The sequence below is a fragment of the Gopherus flavomarginatus genome, chromosome 4 (assembly GCF_025201925.1).
Source record: "Gopherus flavomarginatus isolate rGopFla2 chromosome 4, rGopFla2.mat.asm, whole genome shotgun sequence".
Classification (NCBI taxonomy): Eukaryota; Metazoa; Chordata; order Testudines; family Testudinidae; genus Gopherus; species Gopherus flavomarginatus.
Genome location: NC_066620.1, coordinates 160,239,870 through 160,264,132, shown reverse-complemented (window position 1 = coordinate 160,264,132; position 24,263 = coordinate 160,239,870). Strand labels below are relative to the sequence as shown.

General features: G+C 38.2%; 1 protein-coding gene across 50 annotated transcripts in view; it reads left to right on the top strand.

Moving 5' to 3' along the window:
- Positions 1 to 24,263, top strand: part of RIMS1 (regulating synaptic membrane exocytosis 1) — a 528,602-nt gene that overhangs the window by 332,266 nt on the left and 172,073 nt on the right. For 15 of the 50 annotated variants that reach the window (XM_050950572.1, XM_050950568.1, XM_050950557.1 and 12 more), the window contains exons 13-18: positions 133 to 304; positions 431 to 587; positions 1,700 to 1,771; positions 6,620 to 6,776; positions 8,929 to 9,054; positions 16,837 to 16,899. In XM_050950572.1, the coding sequence (XP_050806529.1) occupies positions 133 to 304; positions 431 to 587; positions 1,700 to 1,771; positions 6,620 to 6,776; positions 8,929 to 9,054; positions 16,837 to 16,899 (747 nt within the window). Of the gene's footprint in view, positions 1 to 132; positions 305 to 430; positions 588 to 1,699; positions 1,772 to 6,619; positions 6,777 to 8,928; positions 9,055 to 16,836; positions 16,900 to 23,874; positions 23,953 to 24,263 lie in introns of all 50 variants that reach the window. The other 35 variants (XM_050950594.1, XM_050950581.1, XM_050950571.1 and 32 more) reach the window with 6 other exon arrangements.

Here is a 24,263-nt window from a genome sequence, read left to right as displayed (position 1 = left end):
ATTGAATGCTGCCAAGCCTAGTAATCATGATGTTTAAATCAGAAAGAATGAAAACAATTATAGTCTTGGTTACTAGATGGCAGTATGTGACCTGTTTTTGCATTATAATTTACAAGACTGTTTATATTTCAGTGATAAAAGTAAAAGGAGGACCAAAACAGTAAAGAAAAGCCTAGAACCAAAATGGAACCAAACTTTTCTCTATTCACATGTACATCGTAGAGATTTTAGAGAACGAATGTTAGAAATAACCGTATGGGACCAGCCAAGAGTACAAGAAGAAGAGAGTGAATTTCTTGGAGAGGTGATATATACAATGGCATTACAATATAGTTATATTTTAAGCATATAAGAAAGTCTAACATATTTCTGTATTTTAAAAAATAATGCTATGCAGTTTTAAACTGAGATTTGATAATTTTCCCCTTAGATCCTTATAGAGCTGGAGACAGCACTTTTAGATGATGAACCACATTGGTATAAGCTGCAGACACATGATGAGTCCTCACTACCTCTGCCTCAGCCATCCCCTTTCATGCCACGGAGACATGTCCATGGTGGAGAAAGCACTAGCAAAAAATTACAAAGTAGGTCCAAATGCTGTCGCTGTCCTTTTTCAGTTTTAATTTGGGAATGATTTCTGACAATCAGTTTTGCTGTAATAATGTTTAGATGAAGTTTTGGCAGCCATATTCAAAAATGAAGATATTCTTTCCAAAATGTAACCGAAAATACAATTGGAAATGGAAAAAACTATTGCATTTCCTAATCAACTCCAGTGTGGTATGCAACTTCCAGGTTGGCAAAATTTGTTGAAATTACCTATAGTTTGAAATGTTAGCTTTTGCATAGCTATCTTTGTTAAACACACTGAACTGAGCAGAATAAATGATTTTAACAAGGAAATTGGGATGTTTTTATTATTACTAAATGTTGGGTCTTTTTAATTAAAAAAAAAAAAAACTTCAAGGACTCTAAAGCCTTGGAGCAGCTTTTAGTATATTGATCATTTCAACCTCCAACACACTTATTATCCAGATAGAAAACTTACTTTTGCCAAACAGAAAGTGTTTGTATGTGTGTGTTTGGGAAGATGAAAATCACAAAATAGTACAATAGTCAAAACCTGGCCTTCTCTGATCAGGTATTAATTTTTTGAGACTTTAAATGTGAAAACAATGTTTTTTAAAAAGTGGCATTTCTCAGAGCCATAGCATCCCAAGGCTTGCATAGTATGGGTTGAAATAACTGCTATATGGAAATAGCTGCAGCCTGTCAACTCTACTGTACCATTTTGTCTGAAATTAAATTATATTTTAAAAATATGAGAGAAATGCGGAACAAATTCTAAAGATACTTTCTCAGTTATTTTTCTGATCTTTTACTAGTCTATTAAGAAGCGTAAGAGTAAGGGAACTAATAAATTCCAGCCAGTGCATGACTTCATAATTAACAGATGCACTCATAGTAGCTGTAGCAACTAGATACTGTTGAAACTGGCACATTAAAAAAATAAGCATATAGATATCGGACGGTGCCCTCATCCTAAATTCAGTTTAATTCTCATTTCATATTGTTTAAATATAAAATCACCCTGTGTTTGAATCACAGGAATAACTAGAGTTTTTATTTAAACATATTTTTACATTTTCCAATATAACCAGATATACAGGTATTTATTTGCCTTACTGTTGTGCAGGATCTCAGCGAATCAGTGATAGTGACATCTCAGATTATGATGTTGATGATGGTATTGGAGTAGTTCCTCCAGGTGCGTGGGTGAAGAGCATGGTCCTGCTTCTTTTTGCTGTTCCTTCCCTCCTTCCCCTCTAATTTTCCAGACTCCTATAGGATGCTGGTTTTGAAGATTGTATTATGGAGAAAACAGTATGACTAATTACTCTGTGGTGTCTTTCCTTCTAAATTAAATTAAAATGTACTTTTATATACTAATTAATATTTCTGTTATGTGACTGTTCGGATTTTGCATTAGATGGTTCAAAGCTGTTTGTTTGTTACTTCACAATGCTCTAAGCATAAGTGAAACTACAATTTTAATTCTAGTAATTCACTTCAAATACTAATTAAGATTTCAATATCCATTGCATTTTTTTTTATTTTGCTTCTTGCTTGAAACCCAGATATAATGCAATCCTCTATGAAGTATATTTAAATGCATGGTTGCAAATTAAAATGCATGTGGCATGGCTATATCTTTTATACTTTTCATAAGCATTCATGAATTATCATTACCGTAAATGTGCATAAATGTATAAATATAGAGAGAGAATATCTTGATCCCACTTCAGGGTAGCACCCTTTGTATATTCAATAGAATAAAACATTGGGACATATTTTAGATACCATACCTTAAGTATATTTCATTAGTAGTTGCTACAAATGACAAGATTAAAATTCCCATTCATGACACACTAGTAAAGAGTTGCTGTTTACCCACCCAAGGTAAATCAGGTTTTCTTTGTAAAATTTACTTGTGAAAGTTACTGAACATACTAAAAATATGGTAGTATTTGAAAAGTTCTCCTTATTAATCTGTGATTAAAATAACCTACAAACAGCAGTTATTCATTGCATTTTTGCCATTCGTGTGAAATATCACTGCATTGCTGAATGGGCTAAACTCTGCTCTCATTTACATCAATGTAAAGCAATAAGGCTTTAACAATCAAGAAGAGAATTTGTCACAATATCTGTAGCACTAGTATTATGTTTAGTGGAGTGATTTTCTTCATTCTTTCATCAAATGAAATAGAAAAATATTTTAAATAAAATGATTTCCATCATTTTTTTACATTATTTTTTTCTTTGCAGATGGGGGTACAGATATTGGCATGTGTAATCCCTTACTCATCTCTGAGGCTGCACTATTCCTTATTTAAACTATATGGGGCTTTTCACTTACCAGTTCATTCTGGGCAATAATTCCCCATCTGCAATGACCTATCTTCCATCCTACAAAACAGTCTTTCAAAATGTATATAACAACAGCACTCATTGGAATAGATTTTGGAAGGCTCAAATAGCACTTAGATGCCTAAATCCCACTGAAAGTCATTAGGAGTTCAGTGCCTAAGTGTGACTTTGAAGAATTCATGAGCCATATGTAACTTGGACCTTTGCTGTCTCAGAGACCACCTCTCTGTTTTTTGTAGTCTCTGGCATCCATGACAGTTGAGTTGATGGTTGTGTCAAGGTTCCTCCCCCACTCTGAACATTAGGGTACAGATGTGGGGACCTGCATGGACACGTCTAAGCTTAATTACTAGCTTAGATTTGGTAACACTGCCACCATTCAGAAATTTCATTGTCTGGAACACTTTCTGTCCCCCCAAAACCTTCCCCTCTCTGGGCAGCCTTGAGAGGCTTTTTCACCAAGTTTCTGGTGAACACTGATCCAACCCCTTGGATCTTAACACAAGGACAGTTTAACCATCCCCCCCCTCCTTTCCCCCACCAATTCCTGGTGAGTCTGGATCCAATCCCCTTAGATCTTAAAACAAGGAAAAATCAATCAGGTTCTTAAAAAGAAAGCTTTTAATTAAAGAAAGAATGGTAAAAATCATCTCTGTAAAAATCAGGATGGAAAATACTTTACAGGGTAATCAGATTGATGTAGCCCACAGGAATGCCCCCAGCCTTAGGTTCAAAGTTACAGCAAACAGAGGTAAAATCCTCTCAGCAAGAAGGAACATTTACAAGTTGAGAAAACAAAAATAAGACTAACACGCCTTGTCTGGCTGTTACTTACAAGTTTGAAACATGAGAGTCTGATTCAGAAAGATTTGGAGAGCCTGGATTGACGTTTGGTCCCTCTTAGTCCCAAGAGCGAACAACCCCCAAAAAGAAAGAGCACAAACAAAGACTTCCCTCCACCAAGATTTGAAAGTATCTTGTCCCCTTATTAGTCCTCTGGTCAGGTGTCAGCCAGGTTTACTGAGCTTCTTAACCCTTACAGGTAAAAGAAGCATTAACCCTTAACTATCTGTTTATGACAGGTTGCTAAATTAATATGAGTAGGCTGGCTGGAAGAAACTCATTTCCAAACTAGTTCTACCAGCTCATGCAAACCCATTTTACTAGCTGATCTGGCAGAGCCCAAGTTAACTGGCCTTCAGAACTTAATGTGTATAACATGTTTAATTCCTTTGACATTTGTCAGATATTGATGAAAGAGACTGGAGAGTGGATTTCCTTCTAGTTTCTGTCTGTAAGAAGTGTGTGTGTATATATATGTGTGAAGTTATATGCTTTACTGCATTTATGCATGCAGCCTGAACTCTTATGCAAGGGCAAATTTTATAAATGAAAAAAACATAATGGTCTGATACAGGAAGGTGCAATGCTAAACTTATATTAAGACACACAAGTTAGAGTTAAACAGCAGGTGAGACTCAACTCTGCTGCTGCAGTTGGAAAACATCGTCAGTGTTATGCATCAGTCTCAGATTGCCTGAGAACCTAAGTCCCCAAATTATTTTTGAACATAACTTTCACACATGCAGTATCAGATGGTTTTTGGGTTGGAGACATATGTGAAGTGATAACAAGATAATTAAACAGAAGCTAAAGGATGTATGTGTGTAAGGTATGGCCCTGATGTGAGTCTTTTTGCTACTTTTCTTTCTTCTCTTTCCATCTTTTAATATTTGATTCTCTGATTTGTTACAATTGTAATCTCATCCAAACTTAATATTTGAAACTTGCTATCAGATGATCTACAAGTGAGGAAAAACAATTAAGATCCCATATTTTGTTACTTTATCCTAACTTGCTCTTTTAAAAAAAAGAGATTTACAAATGATATATTCCAGGTTTTGAAACAGTATATCATGTGCGTGGAATCAAACATATATTTAGCAGAGATACAATATCAGATGGCCATAAGGTTCATTAAAATTTCTAGATAGATAACTGACATGAAATGACTGCTATTAACATAATGGATCACTCCCTCCTTGAAGAAATTCTTTCTTTCGTGGTCTCTTCCTATCTCTCCAGTCTCATTTTTCTATCTGTTGGGAGTTCCGCCTTCTTTTCTGTCTTAAGTCTTTCAGGATTCTACCCTTTCATTGAGCAAGCTTATCTATTCACATGTCTATGTTGATAACTTACACTGAATCCAGAGGGAAAACTCTCATTATCTTTAATAGGGCCAGGGTTTCACAATACCTTTAAACCCCAAACTACTTCACTTCATTCAGATTAGAATGTACACTTGCTCATCCAATATCTCTTCCTGGAAATCCCATTGCCAAATCTTTTAAGACCGGATACTGCCAGCCTTTCTCACACTAAGTAATTAGTATATTGCTTCCTTAGTAGTGCTATTGACTATAATAGGACTTGTCTGGGATTAAGGTGCTCCTCAGCATGAGTAAGGGTGGCGTAATCTAGCCTATAACGTGTAAGAAAATTGAATTTATTTTGTTCCTCTCAAGCCCACTCTTTGTCCCTTTGCTACCTCAGTGGTTACATTACCAACTATGTTGTTGTTATGATAATTATGAAGCTCTATGCTAAAGTTATTCTTACCGTTGTTCATTGTTTCTTGGTGTTGAAGTAACAATGCCAAAGTACTACAGAACGGGGAAAGTGTTGTTTTAAGGGAGCTGCCACCTTTGTATGTTACATGGTTTTGTAGTATTAAACATCCCAGAATCATATGAAGGCAGAACCTGTGTTGACTTTTTAAAAATATAACACAGTTCAAAATGTTTCTCTTTCCACTCCGTTGCTAAGGCAGGAGTTCAGATTATTCATTCAGGTATACCATGTGCTCAGTTGTTGCATGAGATTGCAAACTCTGTGAATTTTTGGTTTGTGTATTGCATAGCAGTGTATCACAGTCCTTTGGGAGGGGGTAGGGGAGTTTGGTACTGATATAACGTAAATATTGAAGAAGAACAAAAATTATATGCTGAATACTACTCTTAATAGTTAAATGAATAAGAAGCTGCTGCTCAAGTATTTTTGTTTGGAAATGTTGATAAAAGCAATTTTTAAAACTGAACTAACATCCTGATAATGATTTTTAACTCTAAACAATTTTTTAAAAATTGTACTTAGCAAACCATTTCCTGTTCACTCATATTATATTTATCTCAGGGATGCTCTTCTGTTCCTTACCAGCTGCTTATCCCGTTCATGGTGGACAGGTAGTTTAGATGAAAATCACCTAAATTGCTTTGATTTCATAAAACAAACACTGAATAGGGTTGGGGTTCACAGTGTAGAACAATTACCATGTCACTTGAAGAAGTGACCTCCAGTGAGCAGTAATACCTAAGGCATTAGATTTTAGTTAATATCCCCCAATTCAGGTGACTTGTTGAAGCCTCCCCTCTCCAGGAATATCCCAGTATGCACCCAGACTCCTCTCAGTTTCTCTGCCTCTATACATATACACACATTACATTTAAAGGTAATGCTAGTAATTAATCCTGGCTGCATGACATTTCAGGATTTACAAATGACTAAATGATTACTTGAAAATCTTGTAATCATTTAGATGTGCTTTCCTGGAAAGACCAACCTTTACCTGCATGTTTGCAGACCCTGATCCTTACTGTCTAACATCATTTTGTTGCACTTTTACCAGTAGGTTATAGATCTAATACTAGAGAAAGTAGATCTACAACGTTAACTGTGCCAGAACAGCAAAGAACAACACATCATCGTTCACGATCTGTATCTCCTCACCGTGGTGATGATCAGGGCAGGACCCGTTCACGTTTACCAAATGTGCCATTACAGAGGTAGGGTTGACAAGTTAGCAACATTAGTTACGGAAACACTTTGTGATTCAAAATTTGTGTAACCAAGCAGAGGTTCTATGTCACTTGCATCTGATTGAACTCTTCATTATTTTTCAGTGTATTACTTTTTCTTCATGTGTTAGTTTAATATTGAAGCATATAAATTGTTTGAAGCCTACCACATCCTTAATCCTCTATTTAAAGCACCCAGCAGGTTACTTCCTTGTTAATTGCAATACTGTAACCCTAATCTTTCCTTACCTGACATCCTCCCTACTGTTTATCATTTTGCTCATTTTGTTGTTTCTAAAATTTAGATTGGAAGCTCTTTCAGATAGAGACTGTGCCTTTTGTGAGTCCAATGTGGGTGCTATAAATAATAAATAAAAATAAACCATTAATAACCATGAATGAACTGATTTTGCAAGCAAGTAATCTGAAGTTACCAATTCCTACAAATTACATTCTACGGTTCTTTTTATGGGATTTGTTTAGTTAGAGAGAAAACAATAAAATATCAAATGATATTTAACATAAGATATATTTCAGACATTTAGACTGGCAATAAAGTTAAGTATATAGTTCCTGTATGTATAACTTCTGATAGGCAACATGTAATGAATAAGTGAATCTCTTTTGTTGTTTTTCCTGCTTTACATTCATAAAAATGTGTTGTGTGCTTTATGTTTTCAGATGTAGACATTGCCAGTGTTGGTAGACTCAAAACTTGACCAACTTCCTTCATTCCTCTGTATGGAGGAAGGGAGAGGAGAGGGAGCTTTCTGAACTCTCTTGAAACCCGTAGCCTCATCCACTCATTCTCAGTTTTCACTCCTCTGTCCTCTGGAGGTGTCTATACTAGAAATCTTGGTACCTGCAATAGAGCAACAGCTAGGAATACTGCAATTATACTTGCTACTAGCCACTAGTGTAAACAGGGATCATGCCTTTTCACATGATGGTAAAAAAAGGATAGATCCCTATTCATATGATTGCATAAATATAATAGTAGTATTGATGCTGGCAGCTACTGTAACAAAGAAAAGTGTTCTAGTGTAGCCAAGGCTTGTGTTGCAGATAATGTCCCTTGGATCATAGATGAATATAAGAGACTTTCTTCAGCACCAGTCGCATGCTGGCTCCAGGATTACTTAGTCCAGAGTGGCACCAGATTCTCCATGTCATCCAAGTGAACTAACTGCAAAGGTGCCAGCCAGTCTTTCCTGGCCTTGCAGTGGGAGACTGAGTTGCACTGAAGAAATTTATTCCTTCACAGCACAGGCCATAAGGCTGACCCCTCTTTTTGCTGCTCACATCTAGCTGAAAGGCCATACAACCTTTTACTTCCCTTTTAGAAAACAAAGTTTGAGCTCGTCTTGGAAAAATAGTCAGGAACTTTCAGTCTGTCAGCAAAACACTGAAACTCAGTATAAACATATGGTTTGATTCACTCCCACTGGCGCAAAGGGCTGCATCTTGGTCCCTCCTGTAAGAGTGGCAGTTACTGCCCCTAATGAGGAAGAGGGGGCAGGAATCAGCCCTTCAAGTGATCAGTGGTATTTCCACTGCTGCTTTCCCTCAGGAATTTCATCATAGGAAGACAACTTTTAGGTCAGACTCTGTAGCAGGTCAGAAACTTCCAGAAGATGTACACAGTCACAGCCCCTTCCTATGCAGTGCCACACACTTTAGGGATAGTGCAGACTACCTATGGTCTACCATGTCCCACCCTAACCCTTGCTGAAGGGAAGTCACAGACACTTCTTTCTGCTGCAAGGACTTTCTGTTGACCAGGGTCCACAGCCCAGGACTCTGCCTTTGGAAACCTAGGTATGAAACTATAAAACCATGAACTTCAAAATGAATTCTTGCTCACTGTTCTCTCGAACTGTTCTCCAAATACAGGAACATGTCCCCCATTAACATTGCTGAGTTCTGTGTTCACAAAGAATTTAATTCTAAAAAGGGTAAAAATTACTGTTGTTCATGCTAAATGAGGGGTTTTTTTCCAAAAAGAGAATATTTTTGAAAAGTCATACATTAAGGAGAAACTTTCCAGCAGGCAACTTGTAACCTTGTAACCTGTTAAGTTGTGTTAACTAAGGAGAGAAGAGAACCATCATACATATATGTATTATATAAACACTTCTAGGAGTTTAGATGAAATTCATCAAATGAGAAGATCACGTTCTCCAACTAGACGCCATGATGCCTCCCGAAGTCCAGTTGATCGCAGGTCCAGAGACATGGATAGTCAGTATTTGTCAGATCATGAAAGGTATGTTTTCAACTTAAACTTATGAACATGTATAGAAGTGTCTTTGTCTTTTCTAGTGTTTGAACGTACTTGTTTGAATGCCCATTTGGGTTAATGGGAACGGGGAAAGGAATGGCCATAACTGACAAGAACAGTCATGATTACGACACTAGGAGAGAAAAGGTGCTTTTATCAGTATTAGATAACAGATAAAGAATAGCTTCTATAGTCATACTGAAAATATTTTTTGTAGCATAGAATATGAAAAGAGGAAGGAAGAATAAACCAGGAATTTTGCCTTGTTTATGCATAGAAATCATAGGAACAAATTTTGGTGCAGTACTTGGAAACATAATGGTGACTCTGGTTGTTCATATTTGTAGGTCACTTGCTTATTTTGTGGGAAAATGGCATATAGCTAAATCATAGTGGCCTATAGTCTGCTACCCTTACTTTGTCAATAGTCCTATCTGTGTGAGTAAGGGTGACCAAATCAGTCCCATATTTTTAAATGATTCCTCAAGCCTGCTATGAACAATGCCATCTGTAGTAGGGTGGAGAAATGGGGGAAGGGAATAAAACTGCAAATATTTCTGGAACTTTTGTCCGGTTTTGAAGCAACATAATAATTTAATATCAAATGGCCTCTGCAGTGATCCCTAATTCAGTTTTGTACATGATCTTGCCCTTTCAAATGTTAAATGAGGTAACTTACATCTAGGCATTAATAAGTGTTATCGATAGTTTTAATTTCTTGAGATTTGTTTTACCATGGCATACAATAAAAGTAGGCAAGAAATAAGTACAGAATTGTATGGTTGGATTGTACCACTGATTTTCTTCTTAGAGGTGAATTGGAATGCTTTTTAATAATAAAAAAATCAATTTTACAGTTAAGATACTAACACTGCAGTGTTTTCCACCTTATATGTATGTTTCATTTTATTATTTATTGTAAAGTAGTTATATACTCAATATGCATATTTTTCAAAAATATTTTTATTGAACATTTTCCTTAGTAGTCTTCCTCATAAGTAGAGGTTGAAAGAGGGTGGGGGACATTGAAGGGTGACTCATATTCCTAGGCGCAAATTTAGACAATAAAAGTGTACGCAAAATATCTCACAGTCAGAAGCAAAAATCCTGACTGTGTTCTTGGATCATATTTACATCTCCTCCCTTCCTGCTTGGATGGAAGGGCTTTGGGGTTCTGCTCTGATGCTGTGTGAAGTAGAAGCCATCAGAGCAGAGTCAAGAGAGGGGTGCTGCTAGGGTGGGACTCTGACTGGGGAAAGAGAGTTTTCCATTCTCTTCTGCTTGCTTTGAGACGCCAGCTTTTGATGGATAAATGGGGTGGGTGAGTGGGTGTTGCTATCCTGAGGGGCCCCTGTACCTCTGCCAGAAGTTTCTTCTCCCAGAAACAGCATCTGCAACAGTCTCATTTCACTCCCACCCCTAAATGAACTTCTGTTGTCCAGCTATTCTGAAAGGAGGACAGGAGACACTTGGTATGGTTTTAATCAGGCCACAACTTCATTATTAGATGTCTGAGACTACCTGGCAGATAAACCTATACAGTGCAGGTAACTCCATGTTCATTCAATAGCTGTCCAGAGACTTCCTCCAGCCCCACTTCATTTTCCATCCAGGTGCTCCAACTAATCCTTTCTGGGACCTTACCATTCCCCCCCTCCACTGATGGATACAGTGTGCTATTAGGAAGGGGGTTTAGCTCCCTCCCCTTCCCCCCTACTTTAACCAACACCTCCTTTTTAAGTCCTTTACAAAGCCATTTATCTGGTCACTGTATTCCTTCCCTATGGAGTACCTGCCCTGGGCATCTGCCCCATATGTACATAATGTGTTGCAACATCATAACCTAACTCTCTTTCCTACTCGCCATAACAAAGCCCTCCCTGAACCCGCTGTGGGGAAGGCAAAAAACCCCTCCACTCCACCTAGGTCAATCTAGTGGTGAGGAAAAAATTCCTTCCCAGCCCTCCTGGAAAGAAGCGGCTAGTGTGATGCCCACAGCAGGTCCTGACCAAACCTGGTATTTTGCCACCTCAAGGGGAGGGGAGGGAAGATGGGTGCCACTTAGCTTGATCTGGGGAAAAGGGGCTGCTCCTGCCAGGCTTGCCCCTATTCAACTCCCCAGGCCTTCTTGTACCTGGGGATGAGTCAGCATCACCACGCTGAGCCATTCCTCTTTTTACAGCAGTTTCTGAGCCCCTCTCCCTCCCCTCCCCCCGCCATAAAGTGCTATTCCCCTTTCCCAGGAAAGCTGGACAACACCTCCCCCCGCTTAGGGTGCACTGCAGTCATTTCAGAAAACACTATACAACTCTTGTTTATTTATCTCTAGTGGCGGGGCTCATGAGAACCACAAACTTATCAATGAGTAATACAAGCATCTTAAGGGGGAGCCTGTTGCAGTTACTACCGCGGAAGAAGATTAAGAATTTAAAGAACCTTTACTTGATATGCTCTTGCAATAAGTTCACCCATTTACAGAATTCCTCATCAAAATCCATACCTGCTGCTATCTGTCTAATGTAACATCCGCTAGAAAGGTATGGATAGATCCATAGAAGTTCCTACTATCCCTATGCCTGAAATAATCTACAATTGTTAACTGAATCTGATCATACCCATACAAATTGTTACTAGTTATTTATTTGTATTATGGTAGCACCCAAATCAATTCTGGGTATTCTGAATAATTCCTGGTCATAACCTTCATAATCTTTGTTCAGGAATTTCAGATATTATTTTTAAATTATTATGAAGGAGCAATAACAGAGAGTCCTTAGATTTAGGAAAGTGAATCATGACCTCAGATAAAATTCCAGCTAGAAGATTGTTCAGCAACAAGTTGTGATATATTTCCAACAGAACTGGGATTGTGTGCGCTGCTATTTTTTTTTAAATAAAAAATTCCTGGGGAAGGCTATCTAGCCTGGTGTAATCATTCTGACTGCTGTGAATTCAGGTATCATTATCTGATTCTCAGTGAAATAGGTCTCTCAGTGTTATATTCCATCCATTTGTTTATAAATAAGATGTGGTAATCTCCATGTTCATATACATAATCTAGTATCTCTTTCAAAAATCTTTTCTAGAGGAATACATTTTTCTGTAAATGTGTCAAAAATATCATTAATTGTGAGAATATCAATACCTTACGAGTATGATTTATTTTTCAATTCAAGGAAATAATTAGAATTGTATTCTTTATTTATTTGCTATTTTATATTCCATGCATGGGTGTGTTTTATATCACTATTTTCAATGGGCCAAATTTTGAGGTCCCTGATAGGCAAACTTTCACTGAATGAAGACAGAGTAAATATTGAGCAAGAACTTTAATATTTGACCTACGATCCAAATTCACTTCCCTTTTTGCCTCTGGATTTCATTAGTGCTTCTCCTATAACAGGTTTCAGAGGGGTAGCCGTGTTAATCTGTATCTGCAAAAACAATGAGGAGTCCTTGTGGCACCTTAGAAACTAACAAATTTATTTGGACATAAGCTTTTGTGGGCTATAACCCACTTCATCAGATGCATGGAGTGAAAAATACAGTAGGCAAAGATAAATATGCAGCACATTAAAAGATAGGAGTTGCCTTATAAGGCAATATAATATTTATAAAAAGTAGTTACTTTTTGTAGTCACCCAGCCACACCCAATCTTTATTCAGGCCTAATTTGATGGTGTCAAATTTGCAAATTAATTCCAGTTCTGCAGTTTCTCATTGAAATCTGTTTTTGAAGTTTTTTTGTTGAAGAGTGACCACTTTAAAGTCTGTTATTGAGTGTCCAGGGAGATTGAAGTGCTCTCCTACTGGTTTTTTGAATGTTACAATTCTTGATGTCTGATTTGCATCCATTTATTCTTTTGCATAGAGATCATCTGGTTTGGCCAATGTACATGGCAGAGGGACATTGCTGGCACATGATGGCATATAGCACGTTGGTACATGTCAAGTGAATGAGCCCCTGATGGTGTGGCTGATGTGGTTAGGTCCTATGATGGTGTCTCTTGAATAGATATGCGGACAGAGTTGGCAATGAGGTTTGTTGCAGGGACTGGTTCCTGGGTTAGTGTTTCTGTGGTGTGGTGTGTAGTTGCTGGTGAGTATTTGCTTCAGGTTGGGGGGCTGTCTGTAAGCGAGGGGTGGCCTGTCTCCCATGGTCTGTGAGAGTGAGGGATCATCCTCTAGGATAAGTTGTAGACCTTGATGATGTGCTGGAGAGGTTTTAGTTGGGGGCTGTAGGTGATGGGTAGTGGCGTTCTGTTACTTTCTTTGTTGGGCCTGTCCTTTAGTAGGTGACTTCTCGGTTCCCTTCTGGCTCTGTCAATTTGTTTTTTCACTTCCCCAGGTGGGTATTGTAGTTTTAAGAACGCTTCATAGAGATCCTGTAGGTATTTGTGTCTGAAGGATTGGAGCAAATGTGGTTGTATCTTAGGGCTTGGCTATAGACAATGAATCATGTGATGTGGTCTGGATGAAAGCTGAAGGCATGTAGGTAAGTATAGTGGTCAGTAGGTTTCCAGTACAGGGTGGTATTTATGTGACCATCACTTATTTGCACTGTAGTGTCCAGGAAGTGGATCTCTTGTGTGGACTGATCCAGCCTGAGGTTGATGGTGGGGTGGAAATTGTTGAAATCCTGGTGGAATTCCTGAAGGGCTTCCTTCCCATGGGTCCAGATGATGAAGATGTCATCAGTGTAGCGCAAGTAGAGTAGAGGTACTAGGGGACAAGAGCTGAGGAAGCGTTGTTCTGAGTCTAACTTGACACCATCAAATTAGGCCTAAATAAAGACTGAGTGAGGCGGGATCACTACAAAAAGTAATTTTCCCTCTACTAATTTTCCCTCTGTTAATATTCACACCTTCTTGTCAACTGTTGGGAATGGGCTACATCCACCCTGATTGAATTGGCCTAGTCAGCACTATTGAATTGGCCTAGTCAGCACTATTGAATTGGCCTCGTCAGCAGTGTCACCTGAACTGGAATCCATCTTTAACCTCGTGTCTTTCCATTGAGAAGAAGGGAGTAGAAACCCAGAGAGGGACAAAGGATTCCTGCCTTATGCAAAAGATATATAAAGGGGTGGAACAGAACAAACAGGAGAGAGGAGCCATCATGAAAATCCCCTAGCTACCACCTGAGCTGGAACAAGAGCTGTACCAGGGGAAAGAATTGTGCCCAGGACTAGAAGATGTCCAATCTGAGGAAAAAACCTTACTGAAGCATCTCTAAGGGTGAGATTATCTGTATTCAGTTTGATTAGACATAGATTTGTGCATTTTATTTTATTTTGCTTGGTGACTTACTTTGTTCTGTCTGTTACTACTTGGAACCACTTAAATCCTACTTTCTGTATTTAATAAAATCACTTTTTACTTATTAATTGACTCAGAGTATGTATTAATACCTGGGGGAGCAAACAGCTGTGCATATCTCTCTATCAGTTCTAAAGAGGGCAAACAATTTATGAGTTTACCCTGCATAAGCTTTACACAGGGTAAAATGGATTTATTTGGGTTTAGACCCCACTGGGAGTTGGGCATCTGAGTGTTAAAGACAAGCACACTTCTGTTAGCTGCTTTCAGATAAACCTGCAGTTTTGGGACAAGTGAGTCAGACCCTGGGTCTTTGTTGGAGCTGACAGGAGTGTCTGGCTCAGCAAGACAGGGTGCTGGGGTCCTGAGCTGGCAGAGAAAGCAAAGGTAGAAGTAGTCTTGGCACATCAGGTGGCAGCTCCCAGGGAGTTTCTGTGATCCAACCTGTCACAACTATAAAAAGTAATTTCCCCTCTGTTGATATTCACACCTTCCTGTCAACTATTGGGAATGGCTACATCCACCCGGATTGAATTGGCCTCGTTAGCACTGACCCCCACACTTGGTAAGGCAACCCCCATCTTTTCATGTGCTGTATATTTATCCCCGCCTACTGTATTTTTCACTCCATGCATCTGATGAAGTGGGTTTTAGCCCACAAAAACTTATGCCCAGATAAATTTGTTAGTCTCTAAGGTGCCACAAGGTTTCCTCATTGTTTCTCCTATAGCATTTTATGTTGTCTCTGGGTCTGTCTACACTGCAGTTAAAAACCTGCAGCCGGCTCATGCCAGCCCTAACTCTGGCTTGTGGGGCTCATGCTAAGGAGCTTTTTAACTACAGTGTAGACCTTCAGGCTTAGGCTGGAGCCCAGGCTCTAGGACCCTGCAAAGTGGAAGGGTCCCAGAATTTAGGCTGCACCCCAAGCCCGAATGTCTACACCACAATTAAACAGCCCCTTAGCCTGAGCCCTGTGAACCTGAGTCAACTGGCACAGGCCTGCAGGCATCTAGTCGCAGTGTAGACATACCCTCTGATAACTAAGCCATGATGGTCCTGCATCCTTACAGTACTTTGGCTGTTGTAATGTCCTCAACTCTTTCAAGAGAAACACAGAACCCTTTGTGTGTACAAGAAATAAGAGGAATTTTATTTTCAATTACTTTGTTTTAAATTATATTGTATTTATTTGTAATTTGGAAGTCTACACATAAATTCTGCTAATGATGTGAGATGTTAAATAGTTTTATTGTTCTTTCCCTTTAAGAAAAACAATTCAGTTCACCTTTAACATATTTTGTTGCATCAAAATCAGGCCTGTAGTTCCAGATGCAAACTTAATCTCACATGTGGATTGCAAGCCATGATTTTGATTTCTCTAGTTTATTATATTACATAAATATTGCTTATGATATACCAGTTTCCATAGTGAAATGTATAGTTTAATGACAATTTGAAGCATGGAAGTAATTGAGCATTTTGCCACCTTGCATAATTTTTATATCTTTTCTCTTTGTTACCATAGTACGTCATATGATTCTTTGATTCTTTTTAAATGATGCATCTTCATGAACTTTACCTTCACTTTGGTGTCTCTTTGTGATTTGCACTGAAGTGCAGATATTCACAAAAATCACCAAAGGGATATGCTGTTATCACAATCACGTTTATTAAAGATAGAAATAATTGATTTACAGTAGCTATATTGTTGGCTGTAGTGCTTGGCTTTTGTAATATACTGATGGTTGCAATACTGGAATAAGTGAACTGTAAAATAGAAATGATTAGAAAGGAGATTTTGATAACTGATTAACACATTTTCTGTTTCTGTAAGGGGATGTATAACAAAATATTGTAATCAGAAAGCTTTAGATCAGAATTTACATTTGAATAAACTTAATATTTTAGTGGACAAATATTTTTCTTTTCACCAAAATGATGAGTTGATGCTCCTTACACTATATTCACTAGAGCATAAAACTATGTTTATAACTCCCCACCACCCCTCAACATACACACAGTCTTGTCTGGGTTCAAAATATGGAGGTTCTAGAATTCCATTTTTATTATCATGCTGCCTTGTTTTAATAAATACCTACTTCAAGAACTAGAAGATTGCCATAGCAATGTAATTTGATAAAGAATCCTGTCAATTTTTAATATTAAAATCTCTAAAGTAACTTCAAAATTTAAAAAAAGAAAGAGACAAAATTAGATATCCACTTAAAAGTATTATCTGAATATATAATTGTCATAGGTACTTTATTGCTTACATTTTAGAGCAGCATTGTAATTTGTTTCGGTTTGAACACTATCAAGACAGCTATCTCAGTGCGAGCTTTCTGGTTTCTTTTTCTATGTTTTCATTTGCATATTATTTGCATAACTCATGTCATCTAATGCTTCATATTTGTATCTGTTTCACTCATCATCCATCCTGTCTGTGCAGTGAGCTTCTTATGCTGCCCAGAGCAAAACGAGGAAGAAGTGCAGAGTGCCTACATACCACCAGGTAAATACAGGAATTCAATAACCATGATTTCTTATGGTTAGTTTCTGTGTACTTCACTAGCCCAATCATTTCCTTCAGCTTTATTAATATTACAGTAAGTAATGGACACTGTTTTCTTAACATGTAATTGAATTGTCATTTAATTATTTTCTTTTTCAAAAAGAACTGATCAAGATTTTTATGTATGTTTGTTTACTTTGATAGTTATGATTAGAGTAGTTGAAAGCCTAGTGATAAAATAAGTGTCAACAGTCATATTTGAAATTAAATAATACAAATATTTTTGCAGCATATAATTTTGTGGTAGATTACCTGTCTAGTCATAAAAGGCCTGATTTTCAAATGCACGGCAGTATTATTGTGGTTTTGTAAAGTTTCTTTTGGGTTCTTTTTTATGGTTGTTTGATTTCTTTCCTTTATTATTATGTAAAATTAATAAACACTTGTTGTGTTTTGACAACAAACTTGAAGAAAATTCCTCAAAAGAGTACATGGCTAGATAAACAAAGGTTGCATATCACTGTGCTTCACCTGATAACTCTCACTTGGGTATGTCTACACTGCAAAAAAAATACCCGTGACAGGCCTACAGACTTGGGCTCACATGGCTTGCACTATGGCACTATAGTTAGCAGCATAGATGTTTCTGCTTAGGCTCTAAAACCTGGCAGGTGGGTGGGTCTCAGAGCCTGAGCTCCAGCCCGAGTGGGAATGTCCATTCTGCTGTTTTTGTAATGTAGCATGAGCCCTGGAAGCCCAAGTCTGTAGAGCCAAGTCTATAAATCCAGGCTCTGAAACTTGCTGATGTGGTTTGTGTGGTTGGTTGGTTGGTTTTTGCAGAGTAGATGTACCCATCGTTTCCTACCTCCCATTTAGAATTTTAGTTTTAGCTTTGTCTGTGCTGGGCCCTTCTAGGGCATTTCTCCCCTTTGAATTGATAAATGTGCTATATTCTGTGAGGACTCCCAGTCCGAGAGACTGCAATACTCCGCATTGACTCCAGGCTCCAGTATGTCCTACAGCACGCAAGAACTCAAAGAAAGGACCCAGCACTAGTGCGGGGCTGAGCCCCAAATTTAAATTATTCTGTAGGGAGATGGACCTTCAGTGAAATAATTGGACTGCTTATGTGTTTAAGTTAAACATATAAATAAATATTTGTAGGATCAGGGCTTGTAGCATCTGAATTAATTTTTAATGCTTTTGCAACACAAGGCAATAATTCATCAATCCCTGAGGGGGCCATTTGGGGATTGGCCCTGCTTTGAGCAGGGGGTTGGACTAGATGATCTCCTGAGGTCCCTTCCAACACTAATAATCTATGATATATGATACCTCAGAGAAGACACATCTTTAGTTTTGGTATCTCTCTGGTTTCCCATTTGGAAGATTTTGTTTAATTACAATCTTTTAAATCAGGAAACTACTCTTCAGAGCCTAACTAGAGCATACTGGTAATGAGAGTACACAGGCTACCTGTTAGCAGTTAGAAATCCCTGAAACTTCTCTTCACATTTTAAACTGGAAGCCATTTACTCTGAATCCGTGTAATAAGGAATGACTTCATGCCATTTAGCAGACAGTGCAAATGTTTTACTTTCTAAACAAATAAAGTCCATAAATCAAAAGGTTAGATAGTTTGGCAATGTGTCATACTGTATCTGCTGAGAGTTGGTTGTGTTTTATGTACTTGTTGTCTACTCAGACTCTGGTATAACACAGTGGTGCATTGCATTGACTGATGCACCATTGTGTTACATTAGATTTACACCAATTCATTATCATAATCTCAATGGAATTACGCTAACATAAAATTTAAGTAACACTCTGGTGAATCGGGTGCTTGATTTCCAATTTCCCTGGGATAAGAAATATCTGTGGCCATATTGAAAAACTAGGTCTTTCTATGTATTCAGCTTGAATCCTATAGTTCATTATGCACTATATAGACAGAAAGATCTAAGGACCAGATTTAATGGAGGACACTGATTTAAAGGAACTGGGAATCTGGGGAGAGTCTCTAGCAGAGATAGGCCAAAACTCAACTTTTTACATTATCTAACACCCAAACCCACAGTGAGCTTTGGTGGTTGGTATAAGAAGGAACCAGGATTAAACTACCTCATGGGAGCCCTAGACCTAAAGTTTCCCATCTCATTTCAACCCTTGTTCCCACATATTGCTAAAGGTTGGTCCAGATACAGCTTGGACCCGTCTTTACTCTGACACGCTTTCCTAAATTTTGGAGCTTTTGATAATATGGAATCCTGATGTGAACTATTCTTGGGTTTGCGAAAACAAAACCTACCTGATCAATCTCACCAGCCTACCTCTGGTCATATATCACAGAAATTAAACAAATATCTGGAAAAAGCATTGACTTAATTATGAAAATTGAAGAAAAAGTGTAGTCACAGTTTATTCCCATGCTTTTGTTACATTAGATCAGGGATCGGCAACCTTTGGCATGCGGGCCAGTTTGTTGACCTCCGCATCTGCAGGTTTGACCGATCGCGGCTCCCACTGGCTGTGATTCGCCGCTCCAGGCCAATGGGGGCTGCGGTAAGCGACGCAGGCTGTGAGAGCTGCAATCAGCCGAACCTGCGGATGCGGCAGGTAAACAAACCGGCCTGGCCCACCAGAGTGCTTACCCTGGTGGGCCGCGTGCCAAAGGTTGCCAATCCCTGCATTAGATAGTGATCACTTTACTTCAGATCTAAAATTTGTCTAAACAAATTGCTTATTAGTAAGCAAAGAAAAAAATTTTTTGATCTAATTTTAAGAGTACTGAGGCATTTTCAATTTTATTTTATTATTGTTAGGATAAATTGGCAGCACTTTCTTACAATCTTTGTATATCTATTTCTATTTCTCCTCTTCTGGTGACATTTATAAATAGAAGTGTCTTTGTGTGCAATCAACTCTTTTGTAGATGGTCCAGTTATGAGAAATAAGGAAAACATGTATGTACTTTTCTGCTCACAAACTGATCATTAGTAACAGTTTAAGTCAGTACTCTACATTTTACTTAATCGTAGAAATTAGGATCGGAATAGACCCTGTAAAACCATGCAGTCCAATGCACCACTGGTCTGCAGGATTGTTCCCTACACAATGATTTTCACAAATTTGTCCAGGATAGTTTTAATTGTCCAGGTCTCATCAATGATAGTGAAGGGATGAATTTATGATTAGGTTCAGTTACACTGTATAATACTTAGAAAGTATTATATTGATTATAAGAACTTCAGCATCAGTGCAACTGTTCCATTAAAGTTCATTTCAAACATAAATTATTATCATTAGGAAAGAACTGCAGGCTAACTTTCTGTGACTGAGGAAGTCCGTGCTTCAGTGTTTTAACATTTAATAAATCATTTCACTCCCTGTTTCTCTGTTGTTCTTGGCCCCCTTTCTTTTTATGGCAGCTTCATGGGATCATGCAGCTCCTGTTCCTCCATGTCCTTCATCTGGCCTTTCTTTTTTTGGCTCCCACCTCTGCATCTCCTTGTCTCTTTCTGAGTCTGTATTTGCTCCTTTCCCCTTACAGATCATCAATTACTTTAAAATGGCTGAGTTACAAATATTTGAAATTCTCACTTAGTTCTTATATGAAACACAGTATGATGACTTTGATCTGGCCCCTAGTGGAGTTTTAATTGTAGCACAAAGCCTCAACACAATTTAGCATGATCAACAGTATTCTGATAAATTGCTCACAAGTGGGATACAGGTCAGAATGGAGGTGCACTCATGTAATTTCACACAGCACTTGCCTATGTTACGCCTTGCTCTAGTCACTGTTGTTTCCTCACTTTCAAGTTCAGTACCAAATACACTTATTTAAAAAAAATTAAATTGGATATTGTACTCACAGTATAGTACTTTTAATAATGTATTTGATATGTATATTTATCTAATAGTTCCCATACTCTGCAGTAATATAATGGAGTTATGAAATATGACAGTATCCATTGAACAGCTAATTTATTGCTTAATGTACTTGGTACGTTGGGTTAACTCCATAGTAGATGCTCCGCAACGTGCTAGGTGGTCCCTCTGAAGTACTGTTATCAATACAATGATGACACATTGTTATGCATGGAAACTAGCCCACCACACAGCCATAGAAGTATAATAGTATAATAATAGATTGGTTGCTAAAATGAGTTATAAGACTTATGGGGCATGACTCAACTCCTATTAAATTCAGAGTCCAAAAAAGACTAATGGCTTAGATGCCATTGTCTCATATGCCCACTCAACAAGTTGTTGGGCATCTATGTTGTTTGGCATTTTTTCTGCACACTCATTTACATTGATGTGACTATACAATTTAGGCATGCTATGGGCATAGGGCTGTAGTAATAAATTTTTATCTTCTAGACATCTTATTGTATTGCATTGTATTTATTATTATTGATAGTTTTAGTTTAGAGTACAGTGTGTATGTGACATTAATTAGAGATGGTCCGAGCTTTAAAAGCAGGATTCAGATTCAGAATCCCTCACATATGGAAGTGTTCAGATACAGGGATAGAGATGCACTCAGCTCTAAATCCCATGTGGAGTCAAGGAATGCTATTGAGAGGAATCACACCTGGAGGTGGCAAGGACCTCCAGGGTGCATATTCTCCTGCCTGTCCCACCCAAGCCCTACCTTGGTGGAATGCGTGGACACTCTATAAAAGTTTAGGTTTTAATTCCAGTTAACTGCATTATGTGGGACAGATTTCAATGTGAGTAGTCACATTCTTCCTTTACATTTCTTCTGGAGTTGCATTTGGATAGGGTAGTCCACACTCCGAGTTCTAAAATGTTATGTACTGTGGCCTTGGTTTATGATGTAAACGGTTCTCATCCAAAGGTATGCCTATGCTTCAAACTGGAGGTGTAATTCCTAGCTTGAGAAGACATATGTATGCTACCTCAATCAGAATAGAAGTGTGGCCTCAGTGATGTGAGCAGCAGGAGGATTTACCTGCACTTGGGTTGGCTAGCCTCTCTTCACACTGTGGCTACACTTCTGTTTTTAGCATGCTAGCTCGATCAGAGCTAACGTGGGTATGTCTCCTCAAGCTGGAAATTACACTTCCAGATCAGTGTGGATATACATTAACACCACAGAGGTGCTGTACCTTGGTAATGGATAAACCAATTCCTATAGTTTTTAAAATTAGCTCACCATTATTAATGCTGTTTAACTTAATGTGATCTATGTACAGATTCACAAAAGGACATTTAGGTGCCACTGGCATTCTTAAACCCCCCTCAGTTGCCACCTAATCTTGTAGGTGTCTAAACTCATTGGCACCTACATTTTTGTTATGAAAGGTGCCTAGGCATCTATGTTTCTGCCTCTGAGAATGCGCACTGGTGCATCATTCTAGACATCCAGATGCCTTAAGCCCCAGCATGATCCACCAACGGGAAGATAGGTGTTCTCCTGCCTATCTCACCTGTGAGGCTCGATTTTGGTAGGCAAGCTCTGAGCTTGCTAACTAGATCAGGGCCCTTTCAAATTCCTGGTGGAGCGGGGGCGGGGGGGAAGGAAGAGAGCTGGTCTCTATTTCATAACTTTTAGCCCAGTAGTTAGAATGATCACCTGGGAGGTGGGAGACCTGGGTTTAATTTCCCCCTTCTGCTTGATTGGGAGAAAGGATTTGAACATGATGTCTCCTTGCCCAACCTCAGGTGATGTTGGCTTAGCCACTGAGCTATGGGATATTCTTATATGTGACTCCCTCCATCTTTCCTCTTGAAGCTGTTCCACATTGGATTAAATACTTAAATAGTCATTGGGCCAGAGAAAGAGAGTGTATGTGAGAACAACTCTATGACTAGTGTTTAGGGCTTTCACTTGGGAGGTAGAAGACTTAGGATCCAGCCCCCCTACTCCAATAACTCTCTAATTATTTATCTAAAGTGGGACAGCATCAACAGTGGAGACTGAAGGAGCCACACATCAGAATATCCCTAAACCCAGTGGTTTGGGCAACCTTCTGAGCAATGGGAGGTCCTCTGTTTTAAATCCTTTCTCCTCATCAAACATGGAGGTATTGAACCTGGGGTCTCCTACATCCCAACAAAGTGTTCTAACCTCTGGGCTAAAAGTAAGCAGTGGCATCACCACCGCTGGTGGCATTTATTGCAAGAAACACCTTAGACACCTGACGAGAGGCAGGGCTCAGGACACACCCTCTCATCACCATCTCATTGATTAGTTTAGACAGCCCCTGGCCTACTTTGCTGCCTTTTGTGAATCTTATGCTTAGGGTCCTATCTCTCCCCATATAGGGAACTTAGGTGCCTAATTCAGGCATTGTGAATACAAGTGACTTTCTAGGCACCTGAAAGTTAGGCGCCATAGTACTCAGCATAGCAATGCCTAAAGTCCCATTGTGAACCTGGGCCCTAGTATACCACCTCTAAAAGACTTTAACTCATGACATTTTTGAATACTAATACAACTGTGGTTTAGTTTGTGATATTGTATATAGAAGTGAAGGCTTTTAATTTATCATATAGATAACTAGAAGGGATCATTAAATCACACAAGGTAGATTAAAATAAAGTAATAGTGACATAAAAATAGCTAGCATAAAAATAGCAAGGTAAATACCAACTTCATGTTTTACAACAGCTTTTTCCTTTTAATCAAAAATTGAAAAGATTCCAAGGGGTATTTTAGTTCCAGAGGAAAATTCAGACCTCTTATGTTACTCTAAATTTACTTATGTGAGTAGGTTTACTGAGTTTGCATGCTTAGGAGATCTGGTCCTGAAATTACATGTTGGTTGAATGGAGAAAAGGATACATTGAGAAATCTATGCATATAGGAGTTCAAACTTGCTATAATATTATGCACATTACATAGTCTTCATTCTAGTTAACATTGTTCTACCTTTACCTATATTTCCATTTCTGGCATGCTTTGTTTTTGTTTTTGTTTTCTTCTGTTCTGCCACATTCAAGAAATTCTGTTAGGCACTATAAAACATTACCACCCAAGATGCCTTTACTAGAGAATGGTACTCACTGGAATATTTACAGGTAAGTAAGTATTCATTTAAGTTATTTAAACAAACATACACATTATAATAATATAGTGGTACTTTCTAGAAAACTTTAACAGATAAAAACATATATTTATAAATATAACTAGATTCAACTATCTAAAATTAATTCTTACGTAAGTGTCATAAACACCTGCAACCTCTGTATTATCTAGAATTCTTGTATCATTAAACTCTACTGAAATGTCAGTACTGGAGTTAAGTAGTATTACAGTTTTCTTTTCCTCATTTCTTTTTTTGTGAATGGTTTTGATTACATGTGAAATTAAATTTAATTTTTATTTTAAA